At 48.1% G+C, this 20,443-nt stretch overlaps 8 protein-coding genes across 8 annotated transcripts; 3 read left to right on the top strand and 5 right to left on the bottom strand.

The window, feature by feature from the left end:
• Positions 1 to 1,702: 1,702 nt before the first annotated feature.
• On the bottom strand, positions 1,703 to 2,618 carry SERLADRAFT_480718 (uncharacterized protein; the record flags this gene model as incomplete). The annotated part of the gene is made up of 3 exons (XM_007324554.1): positions 1,703 to 1,958; positions 2,015 to 2,190; positions 2,246 to 2,618. The coding sequence occupies 3 exons, from the start codon at positions 2,565 to 2,567 to the stop codon at positions 1,899 to 1,901; spliced, it is 558 nt and encodes a 185-aa protein (XP_007324616.1).
• Positions 2,619 to 2,678: 60 nt separating this feature from the next.
• On the bottom strand, positions 2,679 to 3,309 carry SERLADRAFT_403844 (uncharacterized protein; the record flags this gene model as incomplete). The annotated part of the gene is made up of 4 exons (XM_007324553.1): positions 2,679 to 2,740; positions 2,796 to 2,949; positions 3,004 to 3,133; positions 3,191 to 3,309. 2 exons carry the CDS (start codon positions 3,239 to 3,241, stop codon positions 3,026 to 3,028), a joined length of 159 nt encoding a protein of 52 aa, XP_007324615.1.
• Positions 3,280 to 5,399, bottom strand: SERLADRAFT_480712 (uncharacterized protein; the record flags this gene model as incomplete). Its single annotated transcript, XM_007324552.1, has 7 exons — positions 3,280 to 4,548; positions 4,599 to 4,627; positions 4,699 to 4,904; positions 4,958 to 5,059; positions 5,113 to 5,195; positions 5,261 to 5,293; positions 5,343 to 5,399. The coding sequence occupies 6 exons, from the start codon at positions 5,275 to 5,277 to the stop codon at positions 3,909 to 3,911; spliced, it is 1,077 nt and encodes a 358-aa protein (XP_007324614.1).
• A 2,985-nt stretch (positions 5,400 to 8,384) lies between these two features.
• Positions 8,385 to 9,123, top strand: SERLADRAFT_403837 (uncharacterized protein; the record flags this gene model as incomplete). Its single annotated transcript, XM_007324551.1, has 2 exons — positions 8,385 to 8,596; positions 8,661 to 9,123. The coding sequence occupies 2 exons, from the start codon at positions 8,459 to 8,461 to the stop codon at positions 8,703 to 8,705; spliced, it is 183 nt and encodes a 60-aa protein (XP_007324613.1).
• Positions 9,124 to 11,942: 2,819 nt separating this feature from the next.
• Positions 11,943 to 13,609, top strand: SERLADRAFT_480710 (uncharacterized protein; the record flags this gene model as incomplete). Its single annotated transcript, XM_007324550.1, has 2 exons — positions 11,943 to 13,235; positions 13,287 to 13,609. The coding sequence occupies 2 exons, from the start codon at positions 12,147 to 12,149 to the stop codon at positions 13,464 to 13,466; spliced, it is 1,269 nt and encodes a 422-aa protein (XP_007324612.1).
• Positions 13,579 to 14,899, bottom strand: SERLADRAFT_403833 (uncharacterized protein; the record flags this gene model as incomplete). Its single annotated transcript, XM_007324549.1, has 7 exons — positions 13,579 to 13,758; positions 13,820 to 13,903; positions 13,962 to 14,135; positions 14,190 to 14,312; positions 14,368 to 14,569; positions 14,626 to 14,649; positions 14,709 to 14,899. The coding sequence occupies 7 exons, from the start codon at positions 14,781 to 14,783 to the stop codon at positions 13,625 to 13,627; spliced, it is 816 nt and encodes a 271-aa protein (XP_007324611.1).
• Positions 14,900 to 15,566: 667 nt separating this feature from the next.
• Positions 15,567 to 17,474, bottom strand: SERLADRAFT_480705 (uncharacterized protein; the record flags this gene model as incomplete). The annotated part of the gene is made up of 5 exons (XM_007324548.1): positions 15,567 to 15,741; positions 15,831 to 15,843; positions 15,942 to 16,442; positions 16,503 to 17,391; positions 17,453 to 17,474. The coding sequence occupies 2 exons, from the start codon at positions 17,353 to 17,355 to the stop codon at positions 15,943 to 15,945; spliced, it is 1,353 nt and encodes a 450-aa protein (XP_007324610.1).
• Positions 17,475 to 18,330: 856 nt separating this feature from the next.
• SERLADRAFT_454156 (uncharacterized protein) lies at positions 18,331 to 20,330 on the top strand (the record flags this gene model as incomplete). The annotated part of the gene is made up of 5 exons (XM_007324547.1): positions 18,331 to 18,381; positions 18,605 to 18,970; positions 19,000 to 19,111; positions 19,170 to 19,584; positions 19,640 to 20,330. 5 exons carry the CDS (start codon positions 18,331 to 18,333, stop codon positions 20,028 to 20,030), a joined length of 1,335 nt encoding a protein of 444 aa, XP_007324609.1.
• Positions 20,331 to 20,443: the final 113 nt, after the last annotated feature.

Here is a 20,443-nt window from a genome sequence, read left to right as displayed (position 1 = left end):
CATTATCTTTTGAAAAATCATATCTCTCCGGATTGGTGATCCTCTGCGTTCAGCTATTGCACACCAAGTATGGTGCCATCTCTTTCCCTCGTAATGCAATCTCCGCATCTTGTTGGGCTGATTCTAATAGGATTTCGTACTGGTAAAGCCATCAATCTTATACAGGATTGCGATTTACAACCTGGCTTTTCCCGTTAAACATGGTCCTATCTTGACACTGACTGATATGCTCACCTATAGGGTGTATATGACGCCGACTGAACAGGCAATTTGGTCGGAGGCAGTCTTGCAACCGTGTCGACATCGATATAAAATGGCCGCAGGTTGTGTGGTATCGACCATCTATGATCTAGACACGACAGTTCGTTTGGTAAGACAAGAATAATGACACATAATGACTAGACGAACATTGTGGCACATTTTGCGTCCTCGAATGCTAAAAGGGGGGTATGTTTCGCTTGGTCTGGTAAGTCTTTCTTTTTGATAGATTTATCTGATCCATTCCCGTAAGCCTCTTATGTGAGTTTCCAGTCGAGTTGCATCACCCAGCGGTGCGTCGACCTCGTTCTTGTCTACTCCGACGCACTGAAAAAAGCGAGGCCGCCGGATCATGGCACTGGAAGTAAACCGCGAGCTTTACACACAAATCGCATTACACGGTAGCGTTTTTGCCTTCTAGAGCCAAGGCCGTACTCCTAACCATGGGTGCACAGGCAGATTTTTGGCAAAACGATCAGAACGGGTATTTTTACTGTCAAATATAATCGAGATCAGATGTGTGTGTTGGGCTGGGCTCCGCTAGCGACTTTGTTGCTCACAACGCCATCAAAAAGATAGCCCCTATAGAGCAACGTGAAGACCTTTCTGCTTTGTGGCATAGATCATGTTGTGGGTACGGCACAAAGAAGCAACCGTTTGTCCTACGATCGCAGGATTCCTCTGGGGTCTGCTTGCCATATATGCCATGATAAGCTTTGTTTAATGGGGCCCGACTGCTCCTATGGCGATCTGGTAGGCTGGGCCATGCGGGATATGGATCACTATTTACGAGCATTTCCATCGTGGCTCGACATGAGGTGTTCGTGCCCAAGGCCTCGTGTTGCGTGGAGTCTTCAAGATTTCTGTGCCTGGGGATGCAAACTCCACAATGGGCTAGTTTGCCCTGGCCCCCCGATAACTATAGCAAGGTATATACTGTATTCTTTTTGCTGATGATAACTCCTTTTTGCTTTTCTTCTTCACTAGTATATCATAGCGACGAGAGTAGAAGATTATCTAGTGTCTTCACGTTAGAGGAACATCATGTCCGCATGCGCCCCGATCGCTTAAAGCACGATAGACACTAGAATCCTTGCCTCGACTTGGACACTCCTTAAACGGCTGTAATATTGACGTATTTCAAAATTCAAATGGCAAGGCAAACAATAATATCGCACAAAGCAAGAACAAAGGAGGTGATGGCCGAAGAGCAGTGTATCTTCCGGGCATCATTGTTCATCATGCATCCCTGAATCGTGAATCGCAATCCGGGGTGCTGGTGACATCAGAGCCAGCGAAGAACCTACAAGATATGTGCATGGTATAGCCTATGAAGCAGTAGTGAGCATCAAAGATGACGTTCTGATAAGTCCGTCCTTCTTCGAGTTCTTGACCTTCTTCGAGTTATTGCATGACGAGTACTTGATTCATATCAAAGTGAAGAATATGAAAAACACAGCCCCGCGTATTATTAAGGCAATTGTATGGTTCACGGAAGCTAAGGACGGCTCCCGGCATGTACTCGATTATGTGCCAATGTATAAATGAACATCTCCTCGCAGGAGATCAAGCGCAAGTCGGAGGAGATTCGAATATAGTTGGCAAACAGATACACGCGAGTAGAATGAGGCCGATTAATCTTATGTAGTACTCGTACCCCTCCGACGTATGGTGCTGACCAGCTGTACTTTCTTCCGTACCTGATGTGGCACATAGTCAGAATTAAAGTTGGCAGGAAAACAACACGCAATCATACTTCGTTGGCGAATTGTTTTCTCCACCTTTCACTTCTTAGACGACGTCGCTTTGCACCCTTCTTTTCGTGTCTGGCTGTGAGCCTTAGTTCTTTGGCCACTGAGTTGCGTTTCAACCGGCGCTGCAGCCCGTCATAGGCTCGACCAACGTCCCCATCTATGACTTGAACTCGGCGACCTAGAGATGTCTATGTACACAGCTGTTTCATAGAAAGAAAGAGCAGGATACTCACCTGTGTAAGCGTCAGCTGGCGCAGGTAAATTTTCTGTTACTCTTTGACTCCAAGCTTCTTCTGGAGTCAACTTGGGCGTACGGTCTTCCGCTTTGTTGAGGTAGCTGAGAAGAGGACTGGTCAAATCATTCCAGCGCTCGTCGCCAGGCAAGGACGCTGGTGGTCGCAATGACCTGCCAGGATTGCGTGGATAGGCGTCCGAGTTCCCATTGAGAAATCGGACGTGTATTCTCGATGCAGCCGCTGGCGAAAATGTACTCCTAGAGGCAACAGAGCTTCTTAGTACTGCTGGGAGTGAAGTGCGCATACACGAAGACCACATTGCGGAAAATAAGCAGTTTGCACCAACGGAACTGTGAACCTGGACGCAGCAAAGTAAATTATGCGGTCGAACCCGAGCCAAAACTTGGCCGAACACAGTCGGAAGTCGGATACGGAAGCGATCTCATACATTTTGTCGAAATGTCTTCCGACGTCCTGGTCGAGGAATTCGAGGTAATTGGTATTTTATATGTTTATTCTATGCATAGTTTCTGACATATATATCCAGGTACTCGAGGCCATATACCCAACCGAGCTTTCAAGTTTGTCCCACAGGCCTAGCACCTCATATCAGACTTGCTGAGACTCATATAAAGTAACATCCGATAGGGATATCCAGATCGATGTCGAGCCAGACGAGGATGTTGATGGGGTGGATGACCGTTAGTTCATATTACTTGGACCTTGTTTGAGCGTTTCCTGACAACGCACCACAGTTAAATTAACGCTTGCGGTACATTACACAGAAGAGTACCCCGACAAGCTCCCTGAATTGTCATTGGAAGCCATCGATGGGACACTCGAGGACTCAGAGTGCGAAACTTTGCTGGAGGATTTGAGAAGAGTGGTGTGTAGCTTGTTCTTCAGTCTGTACATGTCTGATCAGTCGATGACGTTCAATGATAGGGGGACGAGAACTTGGGCATGGCCATGACGTTCACCCTTGTCTCCCATTTGAGAGAACAACTTTCATCCCTTGTATTGGAAAGGGCCGAGTTAAAACAGCGAGAAGCTGCAGAAAAAGAACGTCTGGCCATTGAGGTGATCGACCAGAGTTTTGAGGTGGATGTACCATAATCTCACTAATTCTAATTTTTACGCCAGGCCGAAGAAGCACGTACTCGTGGAACCCCTGTCACTATCGAATCATTCAAAGCATGGAAGGCCAAATTTGATAAAGAGATAGCACTGAGAAAAGCTCGCGAAGAAGACGAACGGCTCAAGGGTCTCACTAGCAAAGAGAGAGAAGAGTGGAAGAAGGCGGGATCAAGAATATCAGGTAACTTTTCGCGATATCTTATCGTTGCAGTCTTCGGTAACCTTGAGCTATCTTCTTTAAAGGCCGGCAGCTGTTTGAGCGTAGCAAAAACTTGGACCACGATGATGACAGTCTGCTGGAAGAGGGCACTGTTTCAGTCGACTTCAGTCAATACGATCGATCTGAGAGACTTTTGGAGGAAGAGGAAGAAGACCAGCATGTGCACTTTAGCGACAGCGATTAGATACAGATCAGATGACGGTCGTGTAGTTGTCCCCGTAAAGCAATTGTATAATAGATATATATCTAGTTCATGCTAGTCATGAACTGTGTGCTGATAGCCATTGGAAATACATGAGGCGTCTACAAACCGGCAAGTACCCCGCTCTGTCCTTCGTTACCGACGACGATGCCACCTCCTTCTATGACCTTGCACCCAAGATCGTCCCTACCACCAACTTCTTTCAGGAAACCATCTACGTCTTGAAGCGGTTTAACCCGAGGACGCTCGTAAACCAAATCCTCCGCAACAGCTCGTAACCACTCTAAAACCGGTCGCTTTATCCATCTCGCCACCTGACCCCAACCTCCATCCGACTCGAACCATCCAATGTGCCCACCATTCGGAGTCAGAGCCATCACGACCCAACCGTTACCTTTTGCATCCATAGGAACGTCACGTACTACCGGATCGTCCGCAGCGTTAATAGCCAGAAGGGGCACGCGAACATCGCCCAGAACTTTGTGACTGGATGAGTGTACATAGTAGTCGTGCGCAGTATCAAAGGGCCAAGGAGGGCTAGAGCCTCCGGCAATTCTGGTGAACGTATCGTCAAAGACATCCAAAGTAGGCTTATCTAGTCCCATGGTTAATGTTATGGCCTTCGCAACACGGTGCTCTGGATCCTGAGTAAGGGGAACAATATGCCTTCTAAGGAGGTTGAGTAGGTTTGAGCCCATCCCTTTTGAGTAGATGTTCCGTCCTATGTATGTCTCGAGCAGCCTGATCTAGTTAATAACATTAAGTTTGTGATGGTAGCAAGAGATGTTCACCTTCCGTTATTTGCAGCTAAATCCCATGGCTTTCAACGGATATGAAATGAACTGATGGGTTAATGGTAGAGTTTGAGTTTACGGTAGATTTAATACTCACACAAGCCAATATACACCCGGACATCAGCCGACTCTGTTCACCTTCCTCTGCGATATATCGAGTCATAACATTCGCGCCAAGAGAGAACGATAAGCCTAATAAAGGTGCACCTGGGTATTGGTTGGCAATGTAGAATAAGGCCTGACGCAGATCATCTGTATGTCCAGCTGAGTAGAGTTGGGGACTGGTGACTGGTACTCCGGCACCTATGTACAAACCGCGTGAGTATTGAAAACTCAGATAGACGGGAAAATCCTACAGCCGCGGAAATTGACTACAACAGCACGGTAGCCTAGCCCGCCTTGTTCGACTGGTGAGCAAGCAGGCGCTAAAATGCATCTCACGTATGATTCATATGAGCCTTTAAAGCTATATAGTGAGAAGCCAGCCATCCTTGAACTGTGATCCTCGTACCCCCAGTAAGTCCATGTGTAACCACGATGATCGGTGTGTCAGGTTTCAAATTCGAGTCATCTGTGGGGGTGAAGTCTAAACCTCTGTTCACAAGAACCGAGATCAGCAGAGAACCAAAAGCAGAAGAGAGACATTGATATGGGCTTACAGTGTTCCGCCATCCATAAGTCGCAGGTATGTTCTATATTTACTGAGTTCAATGTTGCCTTCAGAACCAGTGTATTTCTCACCTCTTGTACTCAACTTTGTCTCTCTTTGAAAAATCACCAAGAACGCAGTAAATGGTTTGTAGATGGCCACTAGAGACCTTGGTCAGGACTAGCCAAAACAGTGTTGAATTGTGATAAATGAGCTGACTTGAACAACCACCATGCTGGGTGAAACTCTGAATGCAAGCTAGGACATCTGCGTTCTACGAATTCGCGCAAAGAAACACGCTCTGAGCTGTCTTTGCGTTCCTTGACGGCGACAGAAGCGGGTGTAGGAGGATAACAAACGGCGGGAATGCGGTTTACACTCCACATCTTGAGAAACGCACTCATGGATAGTAAAAGCAACAGATAGCTGGTGATGCTGGAAAACAAGGGAGATGGAAGCGAGCTTCCCACAAGCGCTGTAGCATCGAACATGGACTTTCTCAGTCTTGGTGGGGGTTAAACAAGAGATCCTGTGTGAAACAAGGCGCAGACCCGTGCAATGCGGTTTACGATTGACCTCTATAGATATGAGCGGTCATATACTTATCGCTTTCCGCACAAAACTCGATGGACGAGGCGCTCGGGAACGTTTGAACCGAATAGTCACTTATCACGAGAACGACATGCCCGACCCCGAACCACTGCAGATTGCAGATTTCTCACCAACATAACCCACACGCCCCCGCAGTAAAATATAAAATATTGAGTATAATGTGGGCAAAGTTAGGTTTGGAGGAAGGGCGCCTTCAACGTAGGTTTCACGGGCATCGTGTCAGCCTTTGTACCATTGCATTTAGACTTTCGATCTCATTGGCGTTGGTGGCCAGAACAATGCTGAATATCCCATGTTGGCTGGTGGGCCGCTCAAACATCGACATGTGGGGATAAATGACATCCCATGAAATGCACTCCGCTTTCAACGCATCTCACTAGCAGCTTTTCCACGGAAATGATTATCGTCAAGCCTATTGATTCCATTAGGGATTTGACACCGTCCAGTTAACAGGAGATATCACACCTCCTTCGATTCATCATTCATGTGACAAGCATCTTCTCAGATAGAAAACCGACATTCCAATCAGGAAGATCACGTCGCCAGCAGAGTCAAAAGATGTCCAAGGTCCTACGACAGCGATTGGTGGGGCGTGGCACTTTGGTTAAGGATGAGCACTGAGCACTGGGCTACAGGTACGCGCCAGGTTGCAACTGAATTGGAAGAAAGCTGAAGGTCACCATTGACAGACAAGGACTAACATCCGACATTCTATTATTTGGCAATAACGTTGCTCGTGCAAAGATTACTGCTTGTCAAACAGCTGTCAGCGCGTTAGCCGCCACCCGCCATAGATTGCATTGGCATGCGCCCTAATCTAATTTGCGATTCACGTTTCCTGCGAGGTCGATGTTCTCTCAGATTGCTGTCATAAGGGCATGCTTCTTACTAAGTGGACATCATACGGGCTGGATTCATGATGAAACTATGAAAGACCTGAACAATCAAAATTTTCTCGAAGAATCGTGTTCTTACTCCCTTTTCACTACTTCAGACGCGTTTCATATCGCACGTGGTCTCTGTCTCGGCCCACCTACACCAAGGCCACATCCCTTGCAACCTTAAGCTCAGCGCTTTTCCAGAAATAACGCCCTTTTCAAAGTCTCTCTTATCATTGCTGTTTGATATCTGTAATAACGATGTCCTTTTACAAGACTTTACGGTGCCGTGTACGTATCCGTGTCCTACGCGACTGGTCCTATTGAAACCTACCTCGGCCTGCACACTAAAAACGCGTTTTCTAGTACTTCGAAGTCGATTCTGGAAAGCCAATCAAGCCTTATTGCACGCAAGGAAGCCGCTGCCGGTGATGTCTGCCATGCACATGTGCTACATCCCTCGCTCATTGAACATCCAGTTTTGTGCACCCGAATGATTCTAACTGGAGCTCGAGACTCAAGGCCGATAGATCCTCCACTGATTACTACGGCGACGTTGAGCGCAGGTCTAGCAAATCCAAGAAAGTCAAGGCCTCCTCTCCAGCTCAGGGACATCTTTCGAGCGAGCTTGGTCTTCGCGAGGATATTTATAGAGTTCGACACAGGGACAAAAGTGATGACGAGGCCAGACTACACGTAACTGAAGGAAATCCACGGGAATATGAACGTCGTCGCTCTGACGATCAGATGGGTAGTCGCGACGAAGGTAGGCGCGTAAACGACGACCGCAATCAACTAGACATCGAAAGGACTAGGGATAGGGACAAACCCAGATCAATGCAACCGTACAAGAAAGAGGAACTGGTTAGCAAGGCTGATATCGATGCCACTTATGATGTTTCAACTAATGTTCACTGACAGTCTATGTCGGCCAAAACGAGTAGCTCTGAAGTATACGGCGTTGACCGTACCCTTAATCGTGACCATGATAATAATTACGAGCATCGTCACCATTCTTCAAATAACCCCGCGATTACTGCCATGCACTCTGATCAAGATAGTACGCATACACCCTGTACAGTACAACAGACTACCAGTTTGGACAATCCCACTGGAAATACTGCCAGCTTATTTCGTCGCCTCGCAGGGTGAGTGCACTTGCATAGATCGTGCTTTCGGATATCACGAAGGTCACTGAACTCGGTGTTATGCGAAGAATATCCAATCAAGCTCTACAAAATATCTCCGCCTATGAGAGGGAAGGGGAACGAATGCAAGCCTTGACGGAGCTATCTTCGGAACTTTCCAAAGTGACACCGACCGCAGCAACAGTAGTAGTCCCTGCCCTGTCATCTATCGCCATCAATCAAGCAACATACAAGGAGCGCATGGATTGCGATTTGAAAGAAATGGAACTTCTCTGGGAAGGCATTCTTTCTATGTCCATGAAACGTATTACCGAGTGTATCGATTCAGGACTCCGGGACGTGATGGAGGTTCTAAAAAAGGAGAAAGAAGTTATTACATCTCAAACTCCCGTCAAGCGGAAAGCCTATGAGGAGGAACTTGATGACTTGATGCCAGACGTTGATGTTCGGCCCTCGAGAAGCACCGTAAAGGAATCTACCCAACTGTATGCGCAACAAGGTTCGATAACTACGGGTGCTTCACGTGAAGGAGATGGTCCTAGGGAACAGAAACGACCTCGTCTTACTGCCATGCCACCTCAAGCTGTACAGCTGAAGCAAGAGGGCATCCACGATGACATCACCATCAAAGACATTCTGGAAGATATGAGGTCTAAAATGGACAAGCAGACGAACACGTTAGAGACACTAGCCAGAGAGAACGAGCGGGTATATTTATTTAGTTCTAGAATCAGTTCTACGAGTACTGATTATAGATCTTTCGTCCTCGCAGCTGAAAATGACCCTACAAGAACGATCGAGATTGCGTGGCCCCTGATTTCGGTCCGCTCCGATGTCGCATCAAGAAGGATTTTAGCATCACAGGGACTGAATTGTAGGGCCCATACAAACGGAGCCGCAGTCCAGCACGATGATCTTATCGAGACTCGTGTTACTTGATCTTTCCCTCGCACCGCCCTTATAGCCTAAGTTGCAACTGTAGCTGGTATTTCGAAGAATCAAGAAGGCTCTCTCGTGCCCTTTGTTCCTCCAATCAACGATATATCCGTCTTTCCAGAATCTTTTGGATGCTGTCGCGGCCGCCTCGTGTTTTCTTTTCAGGTAAATCAACCCTAGCAATCATGGCTATGACTCCGAAATATCCCATGCGTTTTCTTGGGTGTACGTATTGATCCATCGATAATTGGACTTGAGTGTCCGCATAAACCTGTAGTTCTGATGAACCCTGCGACAGTATATACTTGAGGAAGAAGAGAACAGTTTTGTGGAATGCATTGCTTTTTTCTGATATAATATGTGATCGTGAAAGACGCGCTCAGTCACGTGTGACAACGCGACTTCAACGTTGTTTTCGCTCAGGACAGTGCCCAATTCAGCACTTTCTGGATATCACCTTTCGTTTATATCTTTGGCCGGCTCAGTCTCCCAGCCTTCTGGCTGTTCTCATTCCTGCTTTTATACGGCCATATCTCCACTGCGTGTCCTTCGTGATTTTTGTGATATCCCGCAATGGAAAACGCAGCGATGGTGGATTCTTTCATCCAACCTAAACCTAGCTCTCCCGTATCCATTAGCTCCGTGTCTGACAATGATGCTGTCAATTCATCATCAGCTAGGGTATACTTTGGACCACTGCAGTCTCCAGAGAAGAAATATGCGCCTGATGTCGCACGCCGCCGCACTCTCCATCCAGGCGCTGTCGACTCACCACTTCGCCGTTCTCCAAGGCTGTCTCCAGCCCCTGCGTCGTCAGGCTTTAAAGATAACGTTGATATACACGCTCAGACTGACGATGACGGTGATGTAGACGAAGCAGCTGATCTTACCGCCCGTATGTCTCGAGGCGGAACCCCTGAGAATTATACCCTGTTTCCTCAAGACGGTGGGTGTACAAGTCCTATTCATGTTTAAGCTCACCTTCAACCCAAAGAACTAGAACCTTCATCTGTGCTTGCAAGCAAAATCATGCGGGCTCATGATAATCCATCTCCGCCGCCTCAACGAAACGTGGTACCAAATCCTGACTATTCACCACTGAAGAGTGGCCCATTCCCGCAAACAGACGAGCCTATGTCTCCCGGTCCGTTCAAGAATATCAATCTTTTGGATCGGTTAAATGGACGCTCCCCACTTGGTCGCGTGACTAGCCCTTCTCATGTCTCCCCTGCTCTCCCATTACCCAACAGCCAAAGCCCCACGCTCGAAACAGATACTGCAGGAGAATCATTTCAACGTGATTTATTTGCGCATATATCTTCTCCTACATCCAAACCCGCTGTATGTGCAGATGCAGCCCCATTGGATCCCAATACTAGCCTACTAGCCAACGGTTCTCACACTAACGCCACACCCCACTTATACGAAAATTCAGACATCCCCTTATCATCTTCCAATGACATTCCACCTTCTCCCAGTCGTGACTCTCACTCTCTACCTGATGGTCATTTCTCACCGGTAGTTGAAGAAAACTCGTTTGAGCACATGGTCATTATACCTGGAGTGCCCACACCTACTCAATCTCAGGTACATTGTGAGGACAGTATTACATCGCATTCATTCGATAATGCAATACCCTCTGTGAGTGACAAGCAAATGACACAAGATATCAAACCTGTTCGACGGTCCCCGCGGCGGAGTGTTACTCCGCAACTGTTTGGTGTTGGTCACGCGACAAACTCTTTGGAAGTTCCAACGTCGAAAGGTAAGGAGAGGGCCATCTCTCCTGCCGTGAATGCAACAGAAGAATCGAATGAGAGTAGTGCGGGTAGGGGTGGGATGGTCAGTGGAGTGGAGAAGGATCAAGAGAAACGATTAGAGCCGAAGAATGAGGGTAAATCTATGAGGACTAACAGACAAGAAGACATACGTGCGGCAAAGCGAGAGTTGCGTTCGCTGTCGCCAGAGTCGACAAATGTGCTGACGCAGCTGTTATCACCCATGCCAGTTTCTATGACTGAGTTGGCTGCATCAATACCCCTTCCAACAACCAATGATCAGCAGGACGAAGAAACACCTCAACGTGAATTGCGATCCCTTTCACCAGAGGCAGCGGATGTGTTGGCCCAACTATTGCCATCTTCCCAGCAGTCAATTCCCATCCCAGTGCTAGTGGTCCCAGAGGCTAGCAAGGATGCTGGGCCTTCCACTCCCAAAAAGGAATCACGTATGCACAACGCACCACATCCCAATTTCAGCAATTCTACATTGCAGAGACCTCACTCACCAGTGAAACTAGGTCTTATGTCGCCACAGAAGCCATCATCTGGGATTGAAGGTGGCGCTCGCACACCAGCACGACGGGTGCCCATAGAAGAAGCTATAGCCCGAGGGACTCCGTCTCAGCGCAAAACTACTCACCTTTCTGTTAGACCAGATATGTCTGCCCCTGGAGGCAAATTCGCATCGATACGGTCTCCACTCTTTGCACGGCCTGCATTAGATGACCCGAGGCGTAGCCCAGCCAAGAGAGTCCCTGTATCCGGGACCATACATTTTAATCATGGCCAGAGTGTAGCCTCTCCCTCCCGCTCTTTGCCTAGAGCAAGGAGCGCATCGGTCGAGCCCAAGCCTGCTCCTACCCCTTCGATAAGGAGTCGTTCTGTAGACCCTTCGCCAAAGCCGGAGAGTAAAAGTCTGGGGTCGATATTCCAAAGATCCGCGGTACCGCCTTCGCGGTCAAATGCCAAGTTACCATTTCCATTAGTTGCAGGGAATGTGTTGGGGAGTGAGCTACCTCATTCTATACCGGAGGAGAACGAGCCTCCAAATGTTCACGAAGCTAGTACTTCTACCACTACAGCGAAGTCGACATTAATTGCCAGTCCCGCCAAGTCATACCTGAAACAGCCCTCTACTAGCAGTCGCATTCCACGGATCGGTGCAAAGCCATATACCAGGCCCCCACCAAAGAATGAAAAGAACCAGGAAAGCAGCTCAAGCCTAAAGGCCAGTAAGGATGTGAAATCAACAGTCACGGTTGGCAGCACTGTAGGTCTCACTATTCTAAATTCTCAAGACTTGCTATTCTGATGTCGTATACTTTTTTCCATCGAAGAAATCTGCGTCTAGGTTCACACATTCAGGCAGTGGTAGCTCAGATGATAGTGCATCCATCGTGCCAGGTCCCAGTAATAGTGCAATCAAGGAAAGGAATGGCTCTGAGCTCTCCACCTCGACAGCCTTCGCAAGAAAGCAGGGTGCCCGGACCTTCTCGCCTCCTACAGCCGGTCTTCCAACTTTCCGCCAGGTTGTTCCCGGAATGTTGGGTGCCAAGTATGCTCCGAAGGTTTTGCCAGAACCTGCTGTACCACAGGCATCTACTGGAACTACTCCACAGAAACCGAACGGACCGATCAGAATACGAAAAGTAGTGGATGGCATGTTTGCAAAGCGACACGATAAAGCTCCCGAGCCTTTGACAAAGGGAAGCCAGAACATTGAGGCTGGCGCGAGTCATAGTTCTCTTGGAGCACGAAGTGGTGCGAAATCATCTAATCTAGATGCATTTGCGCTCTCCACGGTGGTTACTAATAAATCACCGACACCGCCCTCCTCGCCTGTTCCACATGACAAAACATTGTCTCGAGATCGTGCTGGTATTGATGCTCGCGAGATAAGAGATGCAACTGCATCCCCTCAAAGCGAGGCAGAACCATCAAGTAAAGTTCGCAGAACGTCACGGAAGCGCAAGCCCACATTACCTTCTTCTGATGTTTTCGGAACCGTTGTCACGCGACCTTTGCAACCTCGCAAAAGGGCGCCTACATCGACACGTTCTGACAGCGATGGCTTTCAGGGAATGAGTGCAGTGGCTTTGAAAGCATTGACGTCTTCTAACACAACAAAGAACCAGCACTTTTCCGTGAAACTGGAAACTAAGGTCGTACGTAAGGAAGGCATCAGACCAGAGAGCCCAACGATGAAAGCCCGGACAATTCTGCAGAAACAGCGAGAAGAGAAGGACAAACAGAGAAAAGATAGAGCTGCAAGGAGGGCAAGGAGAAGTGAGGATGGACCTGAGCTTGGTGACGCGGACGCGGTGACTGAGTCTGGTGATCGTTCTGCCATGGAAAGCGATGATGACGAGAATAGTGACCGCGCACGTTTAGGGAAGCATCGTCGAGGACCAGGCGACGAAGAAGACTATGAAACACCAGAGAGAATATCACGGCCTGTCAAACGGTTGAAGTGCGTTGACGGTGAGGGGCAGGTGGAAGTACAGAAGAAACAAGTCAAGTGGGACCGTGGGCTTTCGACGACGATCTATCTCGATGAGCTACATCCTAAACCCAAAACACCCTCGATGAATCGTTCCACCAGGAAAGGCTGCTTGACTCCGGCTGTCAAAGTACGTGACAAATTGCCTCTTTGCTCATCATGACTGACATCATTGATGCAGGCCCTCCGTCTGGATACCCTTGGTAATATCATGAATGCTAATACCCCTCTCACAGATCTTGTTCATGAGAATATTACCGTGACGAAATTTGTATACGACAATGATCAGGAAGCTCAACCTGAGGTGGACACCATTCCTGTGAAAATTACGAGATCAAAAAGCAAAAAAGCGAAGAGTTGAAATTAATTACTATCGCTCTGATCGTAATATGTGGTGTACTGTACTCCTACTCCTGTACTGTATCTCTATTAATCGTGCTGTCTCTTGCAATATCCTTCACTGAACTATTCTTGGGTCACAGCAATAAATTTACAAATGCAATGCTTCTATTGATACATTCACAATCTGTTGCCCCTGTAGTTCAAGGTAGCAGAGGCTTGGTTCACAGGAAGAACGAAAACTTCTGCGAGGTTCACATGAGGAGGACGAGAAGCTGCCCACACTATCTCTTCAGCGATGTCTTCTGCTGTCACTGTAAATTAAGTGCTGTCAGCGACTTGTTATCTAAGAAAACTGCGAACAGGAATTCTTACGGGGATGAAGTCCTTCGTAAACCTTGTCAGCAGCAGCTTTATTACCGCGGAAACGGATGACAGAAAACTCCGTCTCTACCATGCCTGTAATCGCAGTGAGGTTATTTGGGTATAGGGCACATAATGAACACGAGTGTTTTACCAGGTTGAATTTCGGTGACACGGATGGACGTGTCCACAAGCTCTCTCATGAGAGAGCCAGTGAATGCGCTGACGGCATGTTTCGTAGCGCAGTAGATACTGCCTCCAGCATAAGCCTCTCTGCCAGCAATGGAGCCAATGTTGATAACATGACCAGTGTTCCTTTGCTTGAAATCTGGTAGGATGGTCAAAATAGATACCAGGAGGACTGACGGAGAACTTTGCAGACCTTTGATGAATAGCTGCGTCACGGAAATGAGGCCGAGGACGTTTGTGGCGAACATGCCTTCGATATCTGAGGCGGCTATTTCTCCGACGCGTTCAACTCCCAGCACATAGCCAGCATTGTTGACTAGAGCATTTGGATGAAACACTAGTCCGTGGGATAACTGAAAAATCAAACTCACCCAAAACATCGATAGCACGAAGTTCAGCGGGTATTTTGTCCAAAAGCCCAGAGACTTGAGCTTTGTCAGACACGTCAAGCTGGATGGTCGCGACCTTGCCTCCCTGCTGAACGCCTGATTCCTTGTGAGCAGTGGTGCAGGCGTCGGCGATAGCCTTCAGAGCGTCCGCACGACGAGCGAGAAGGATGAGATTAGCACCGCCCTGTATGGAACACGTTTGTGATAGGGACTATGAGTAACTATGGAAGAGCAAAATACCTTGGCAAAGAGTATAGCTGTTGCCTGTATGAGGATGGCAACCTCGACTCAGTACATCTGGAAGGGTAAGTATGCAAACGTACGGCTCCAATACCAGAACTCGCGCCTGTGACGAGGACGGTCTTGCCGAGCAAACGAGAGGCGTTGAATACGGACATTTTGCGGGCTATGATGAAGCGAGAAAGGTGATTTGTGCGGTGAAGCTTAGGAGGAGCAAGCGTCTGAAAGGTGCGATATGAATCTAATCGGATGGGCGAGTGCCAGGACCTGAAGAGACCCGAAAACATTGCATTCCCCGCCGGCGAAGAACATGATAGCACTCTCGTTTTGAACAACATCCCAGATTATCCTCCAGATATCGGCCCGAGCAACACCAGCTGGAAATGCGGAGAGCCGTAGCTGTCCCATGATGACCTCGCCAGTGGGAATCGCGTCTCAAAGCGTATACGTTATCCCAGACTCCCGTGTCAAACATAAGTATGCAAGGACACCCGCTTGACGACGACAATCCAAATGCATATAATAATACGCTCCACGTCGTCCTTCCAAACGACCTCTCTTTCCCGCCCTGAGAGGCTCCCATACGCTGCAATTCCTCTTGTTTCCCCTTCAGGTCATTTGCATGTTCATATTTCCCGAGTTCAAATGCACGCTGATCAGGTCGCAGATGACGCAACGAGTCTTCTGGCAAATCGTTCAGCGTGATCGCAAAGGGTGTTACTAGTAGGTTGAGTGGGGAGGAGGCTTCTCCGTGTTTCGTCCCTCGACGCTGAGCTACTGAACAGTTTTTCATTTTCTCTTTCTTCGTTCTCACTATGCAAATGAACTGTTTAGTCATTGCGTTGTGACACCTACTTGGTCACTTTTAACCTGCTTATAAGATGTTGAACCGTTCACATGTTTTTTATGTGATGGGTTTCATTCCTTACATCATTTTCATTGGTTCAATTGATCCATTCTATGTCTTACCTACGACATGAATGGTTCAACCCCTTTGAATGGCTCTCTTCCATCCATTCCACAGAACTGCTTCCTCTGGCTAACCTTAACATGAACGGTTCGATACCGTTGAATGGTTCAGTAGCATACACAAAATAATGTATTAACTAGTATTTTCTAATGTACGATGTTGGTGTGAACGGTTCACGGTTTAGATCCGTTCATATCAGTTTTCGGTCGGAATTTTGAACCGATAGATTTCTTACCTGGATCAGCAGGCTGTCTTCAATCGTCGTTGTGGTAATGGGTGCCGAGACACCCAGACGTCAAGGTCATTCGTTAATTGCAAGGACAGAAAACGATTCAGAAAGACAAACCTTAAAAATCAACGCCGAGGTGTGCGTCGGGGAAGTTGGCCTTGATGCGCTCAAGAAGCCACCAGAAGGGGGTGGCGTAGGTCATGTCCACCTTGTCTGTGCCCGAGCCGCCAGTGAGCATGCCGCCAATGCGGCCCTTGATATCAGCAATGATGGAACCCGAGTCGCCCGGCTCTGAGAACACTCCTGACCCCTCGCTGTAGCTGAAGATTCCCCATTCCATTGACGTCTGGTTGATGTTCATGTCGTGGGCGTAGTACTCGCGGACTACGGAAAAGACACCGTTTGCGCGGCCAATGGTGGTGCCGGTACTGTTGCCCGACTTCACGACCAACAGGCAGGGCTCATGATTGCTGTCGAACATGTCCGGATGATGCATTTGCTGGTCCGTTATGGTGCCCACGAGAGGGAGAAGACGATCGTTGGGATAAGTAAAAGACCAGTTTGCATCGTCACGAGGGAAACACTTGCACGTGAACTCGTCGAGTGTCATGTTTGTGCCTAAAAACCATTCAAGTTAGTAGACAGTCCTAGTCAGACAATGAAGTAGTCAAAACGCACCCAGATCCATCACATTGCCTTGGAAGCCTGTGCCAAGCTTGGCGCGGTCAATTTGGAACATGCCCCAATCTTCGGTAAACCGCTCATTACCGACACCGAGGCTGATGGGTGGGCAGTAGAGGATGGGGCCAAGCACGCGGTTATTGATAGTCCTCCATTTCCGGTCGACGGTCTTGAGGAACGTCTGCGGCGCCTCCATCGCTTCCTCTGCTTCGGTTACCAACCTCTCAGCCTTAATGCGCGATGCCATGGCCCTCGTAGCGTCCGCAGTGTCACCACCGGCCTCCTGCCTCTTGAGGCGTTCAATCAGCCTGTTCCAATACTCAACAATGATGCCGTCTTTTCTGGCTTTGAGCTTGATAAAGTCGACAAATTTGTTGAATGCGCATCCACTAAGGAGGAGCACATCCCTAGAAGGTGCGTTGGGGCGCCAAGTGACGGGGGTGTTGGGCTCCTCAGGAGATATGAGGACGTGTCGGCAACTCAAGCCCAAGAGGCGGTTATCCTTGCCGCCCTCGGCGAGGTAGACGGCCATGGTGCCCTGAGCATTGGGCCTAACTCTGGTAGAGATGTAGAGGCCGAGGGCGGGATTGATTGGACTGACAACCTCAAGGAGTGGGTCGAGATCATTGACGGGCGGGACAAGCACAGGGCCAACATGACGCCTGTAGATTGAACCACGGAAGTCAATGTCAACGTCCACAATCTCGTTCTTGGAAAGGAGAGCGAGAATCTCCTGAGCGGCGTCATGGGCAGCTGTGGCGGAGGTGATATCGAGGGAGACACCGATCCAGATCGTCACAGGACCCATATGGGTTTCTTCACCCGAGTCCTCGTCGTCGACCTCAAACATTTTGAACCGCACCACATCGATGGTGGTGAAGCGGATCTAAGTTAAGTAAAACTCCCAGTTAGCAAATTCTACGATATGAGGGATAGGATTGACTGACTCTGTGAGCATCCAAAATGGGCACGACCTCCATGATCAACTTGTCCCAAAGTTCCACGATGGGATGATTGAAAACAGGACGCAACTCCTTCCAGCGGCGATAGGGCTCAGGTCCTCTAGGCGGGGACCACTCTTTGCCCGTGCGGTAGAGCAGCCTGGGCTTAGAAGGAAGGCCCACATAATACGAACGAGCCTCCTCTTCGGAGACAGCGTGAATATCGGCGGTGTTGGAAGTAGCGCTGGACTGGCTTTGGTCAGGAGAAGTAAAGCCCGTCGAAGCAGTGGTGGTTGGGGAGATGGCAGTGTGTTGTTCACCTTGTTGAGCAGGCCTGCGAGTCCTCTCGTATTCCCTAGCAAGCTCTATGCAAGATTGAACGAATGCGGCAGGAAGGGGCACTGAACGAAGAGAGAGAAAACGAAATGGTTAGTGTCGGATAATCACAAAGAAAATAAGGAACAGACTGGTTTATAATTCGAGAGTTCAAGAAAAAGAAATAAGTACTGAACGACTTGACTGTGTCGTGTGGAGACAAAAGAGATGTTCGGCGAGGGAAAGAGAGAGATAAATATATTGGCATTAATTCTGTAATGCGTGTCATCTGAAACCTATTGATAGGAGGAATGATTGTGTTCCTCCTAAATGGTATGCCTAGGGGAGAGTATCCAGCTATTAGTGCGCGATAGGAGTAACTACCTACACAGAATCCGGGACGAAACACAGATGGCAAAGGGGAACGCAGCACATACGGGATAGCAAGAGGTTGGGGGGAGAAGAAAGGAAGTTCAATATACTTTGCACGCATACTAAAAACCCTAAAAGCGTACTAGTATACCGTGACGTTATCCCAGACTCCCGTGTCAAACATAAGTATACGACATATGCAAAGACACCCGCTTGACAACAATGCTGCAAACACATGGGACAACTTGGTGCGCTGGCTCTGCGACACACATGGCATGAAGACAGAAGGAGGAAAATTAATTGTCGAGTGTAGAGCAAGATCAAGTGAGATTTCGTTCTTGTCCTCTGAATATTGCTCCGTTTAACACCAGAATCCTCTCCAAGATGCTGGGAATGGGTTATTTGCAGTCAATGAATGTCCAGTGAGGTTTATTTCAATGACAAGCTTCATCTTCATTAAACGTGTCACAGCCGTCTTCGCTGTTGTTCACGATCCCAGCAAACGCTTTGCTGAACATCAGAACCCTCAAACCTCATTATCCTGCTCGACATTTCGCAAAATTGACGGCCGTTCAATTGATCTCGTTACACCTCATGCTACATCGCCCACATGGTGGCCAGGACTCCCTAGATCCCCTTTTCGGCCCTTACATTTCTGTACTTCCTCACGATTTTAGCGGCCACCCGCTGTCATGGAAGACGAAGGTGGAAAAGCATCCAGGATCCTCCAAGAAGGAGGAAGAACTACTCCACAAACTACCTCCAAACGTGGACTTTGCTTTGGAGAAATTGTCCACGCGATTCTGGGAGGATTGGAACATAGTATCTACTCTAATGGTCGGCTTCTAGTCTTCCACTTTACCCAGCTACTTCTAAACTCCGTACAGCAAGACCCCAGCTTCCAGAAGGCCAGGAACTCTGACAGTTTATCCCACATATCCGATGCACTGACGAACTTTCTCTGGGCGTGGCTCAATGGTAAGCCTTCACACCAATTACCCCGACATGAAGACTCATTGTAAATTTGCCAATACAGTAAACACTCGTAGCGTTTATCATCGCCTGAAGTCATCGAAGTCTGATCCAGATAATCTGACCATGTGCCCTATCCTTGACTTTGCAAATCATACTGCAGATCTGCCTCACATGACACTTGTACCAACTCAGGCGGAGATTTGGAATACCATTCCTAAGAAAATGCATGGAGAAGACCTCGCGTTCCTCTCACCGAGTGATGCCATATTGAGCGCGGGTGAAGAACTTTACTTGACGTATGGAGCTCACTCGAATCGCACGTTATTCGTCGAATATGGCTTTGTGATTGATATTATAGACGACGACAAATTTCACGGTGAAATCGATGTACAAGATGTTCTTGAAGGCGTGCTTCAAGTAACTCCCTCGGATTATCTTGTAACAAAAAATATATTGGAGGAAGAGGGATATTGGGGGTGAGATCGTGCTCTTTGTAAAGAAAACGTCAATTAAACTCATCCACGCCGATAGAGACTGGACGCTTCATTGTTCACCAACCTATGTTTATCCTTCATATCGTCTAATTTCTGCCCTGCGGTTGCATCACCTTATCTCTACGAGGAACAAAGAAAACTTACTTCATGACGAGGTGTTACAACCCTGGCGCGACGTAATTTCTGGTCGCCGAGATATCATATCCGAAGACAATGAAGTGGGCTGGCGTCAAACCTTGGTCGATATATGCACCGCGATAATCAAACGAGCTAAGAATGTCTTCGAAAATAATACGGTCTCATCAATCGACGTGGAAGGGTGTCCATGGTTCTCCTATATGGATAAAAGTATCATGATGCTCTGGAGAGAAGAGCTGTTGGTAGCGCGCTCAGTAAGGCAGAGTGTTTTGCAGGGAAGGGAGTTTTAATCAAGATGGCAGATGTCATGCTGTCAAGTTAGCCTTATCGCAAACGACGCTTATGATACTCTTTGATGTGGCCGTATCTGGGTCGCCGATGAGCGCACGTACTTCCGCTAGTAGTCCTTTCAACTTTCATAGCGCCATGGTCAGAATAGAGCGAGAGCGAGATGTCAATGCATATACTGACAGTAGTTGTCGATGTATTTCCAGAATTACAGGGAAGAACCCTGTACAAATTCAAACGTTGTATTGCAGTGATCATTATGTTGCATATACCTTTAACTATTGCGAGAAAAGCGCTGGGGGCATACCGGTTTGTTTCAATCAAAAGTGCATCAGAATAGCCATGGTTGTCGTAATGATAATTTTTGTGGTGGACCAGAATAACTTGCTTGGAGGTATAGGCCACGGTGGCATTG

The sequence above is a fragment of the Serpula lacrymans genome (assembly GCF_000218685.1).
Source record: "Serpula lacrymans var. lacrymans S7.9 unplaced genomic scaffold SERLAscaffold_20, whole genome shotgun sequence".
Lineage (NCBI taxonomy): Eukaryota > Fungi > Basidiomycota > Agaricomycetes > Boletales > Serpulaceae > Serpula > Serpula lacrymans.
This window is presented reverse-complemented; position numbering and strand designations above follow the sequence as displayed.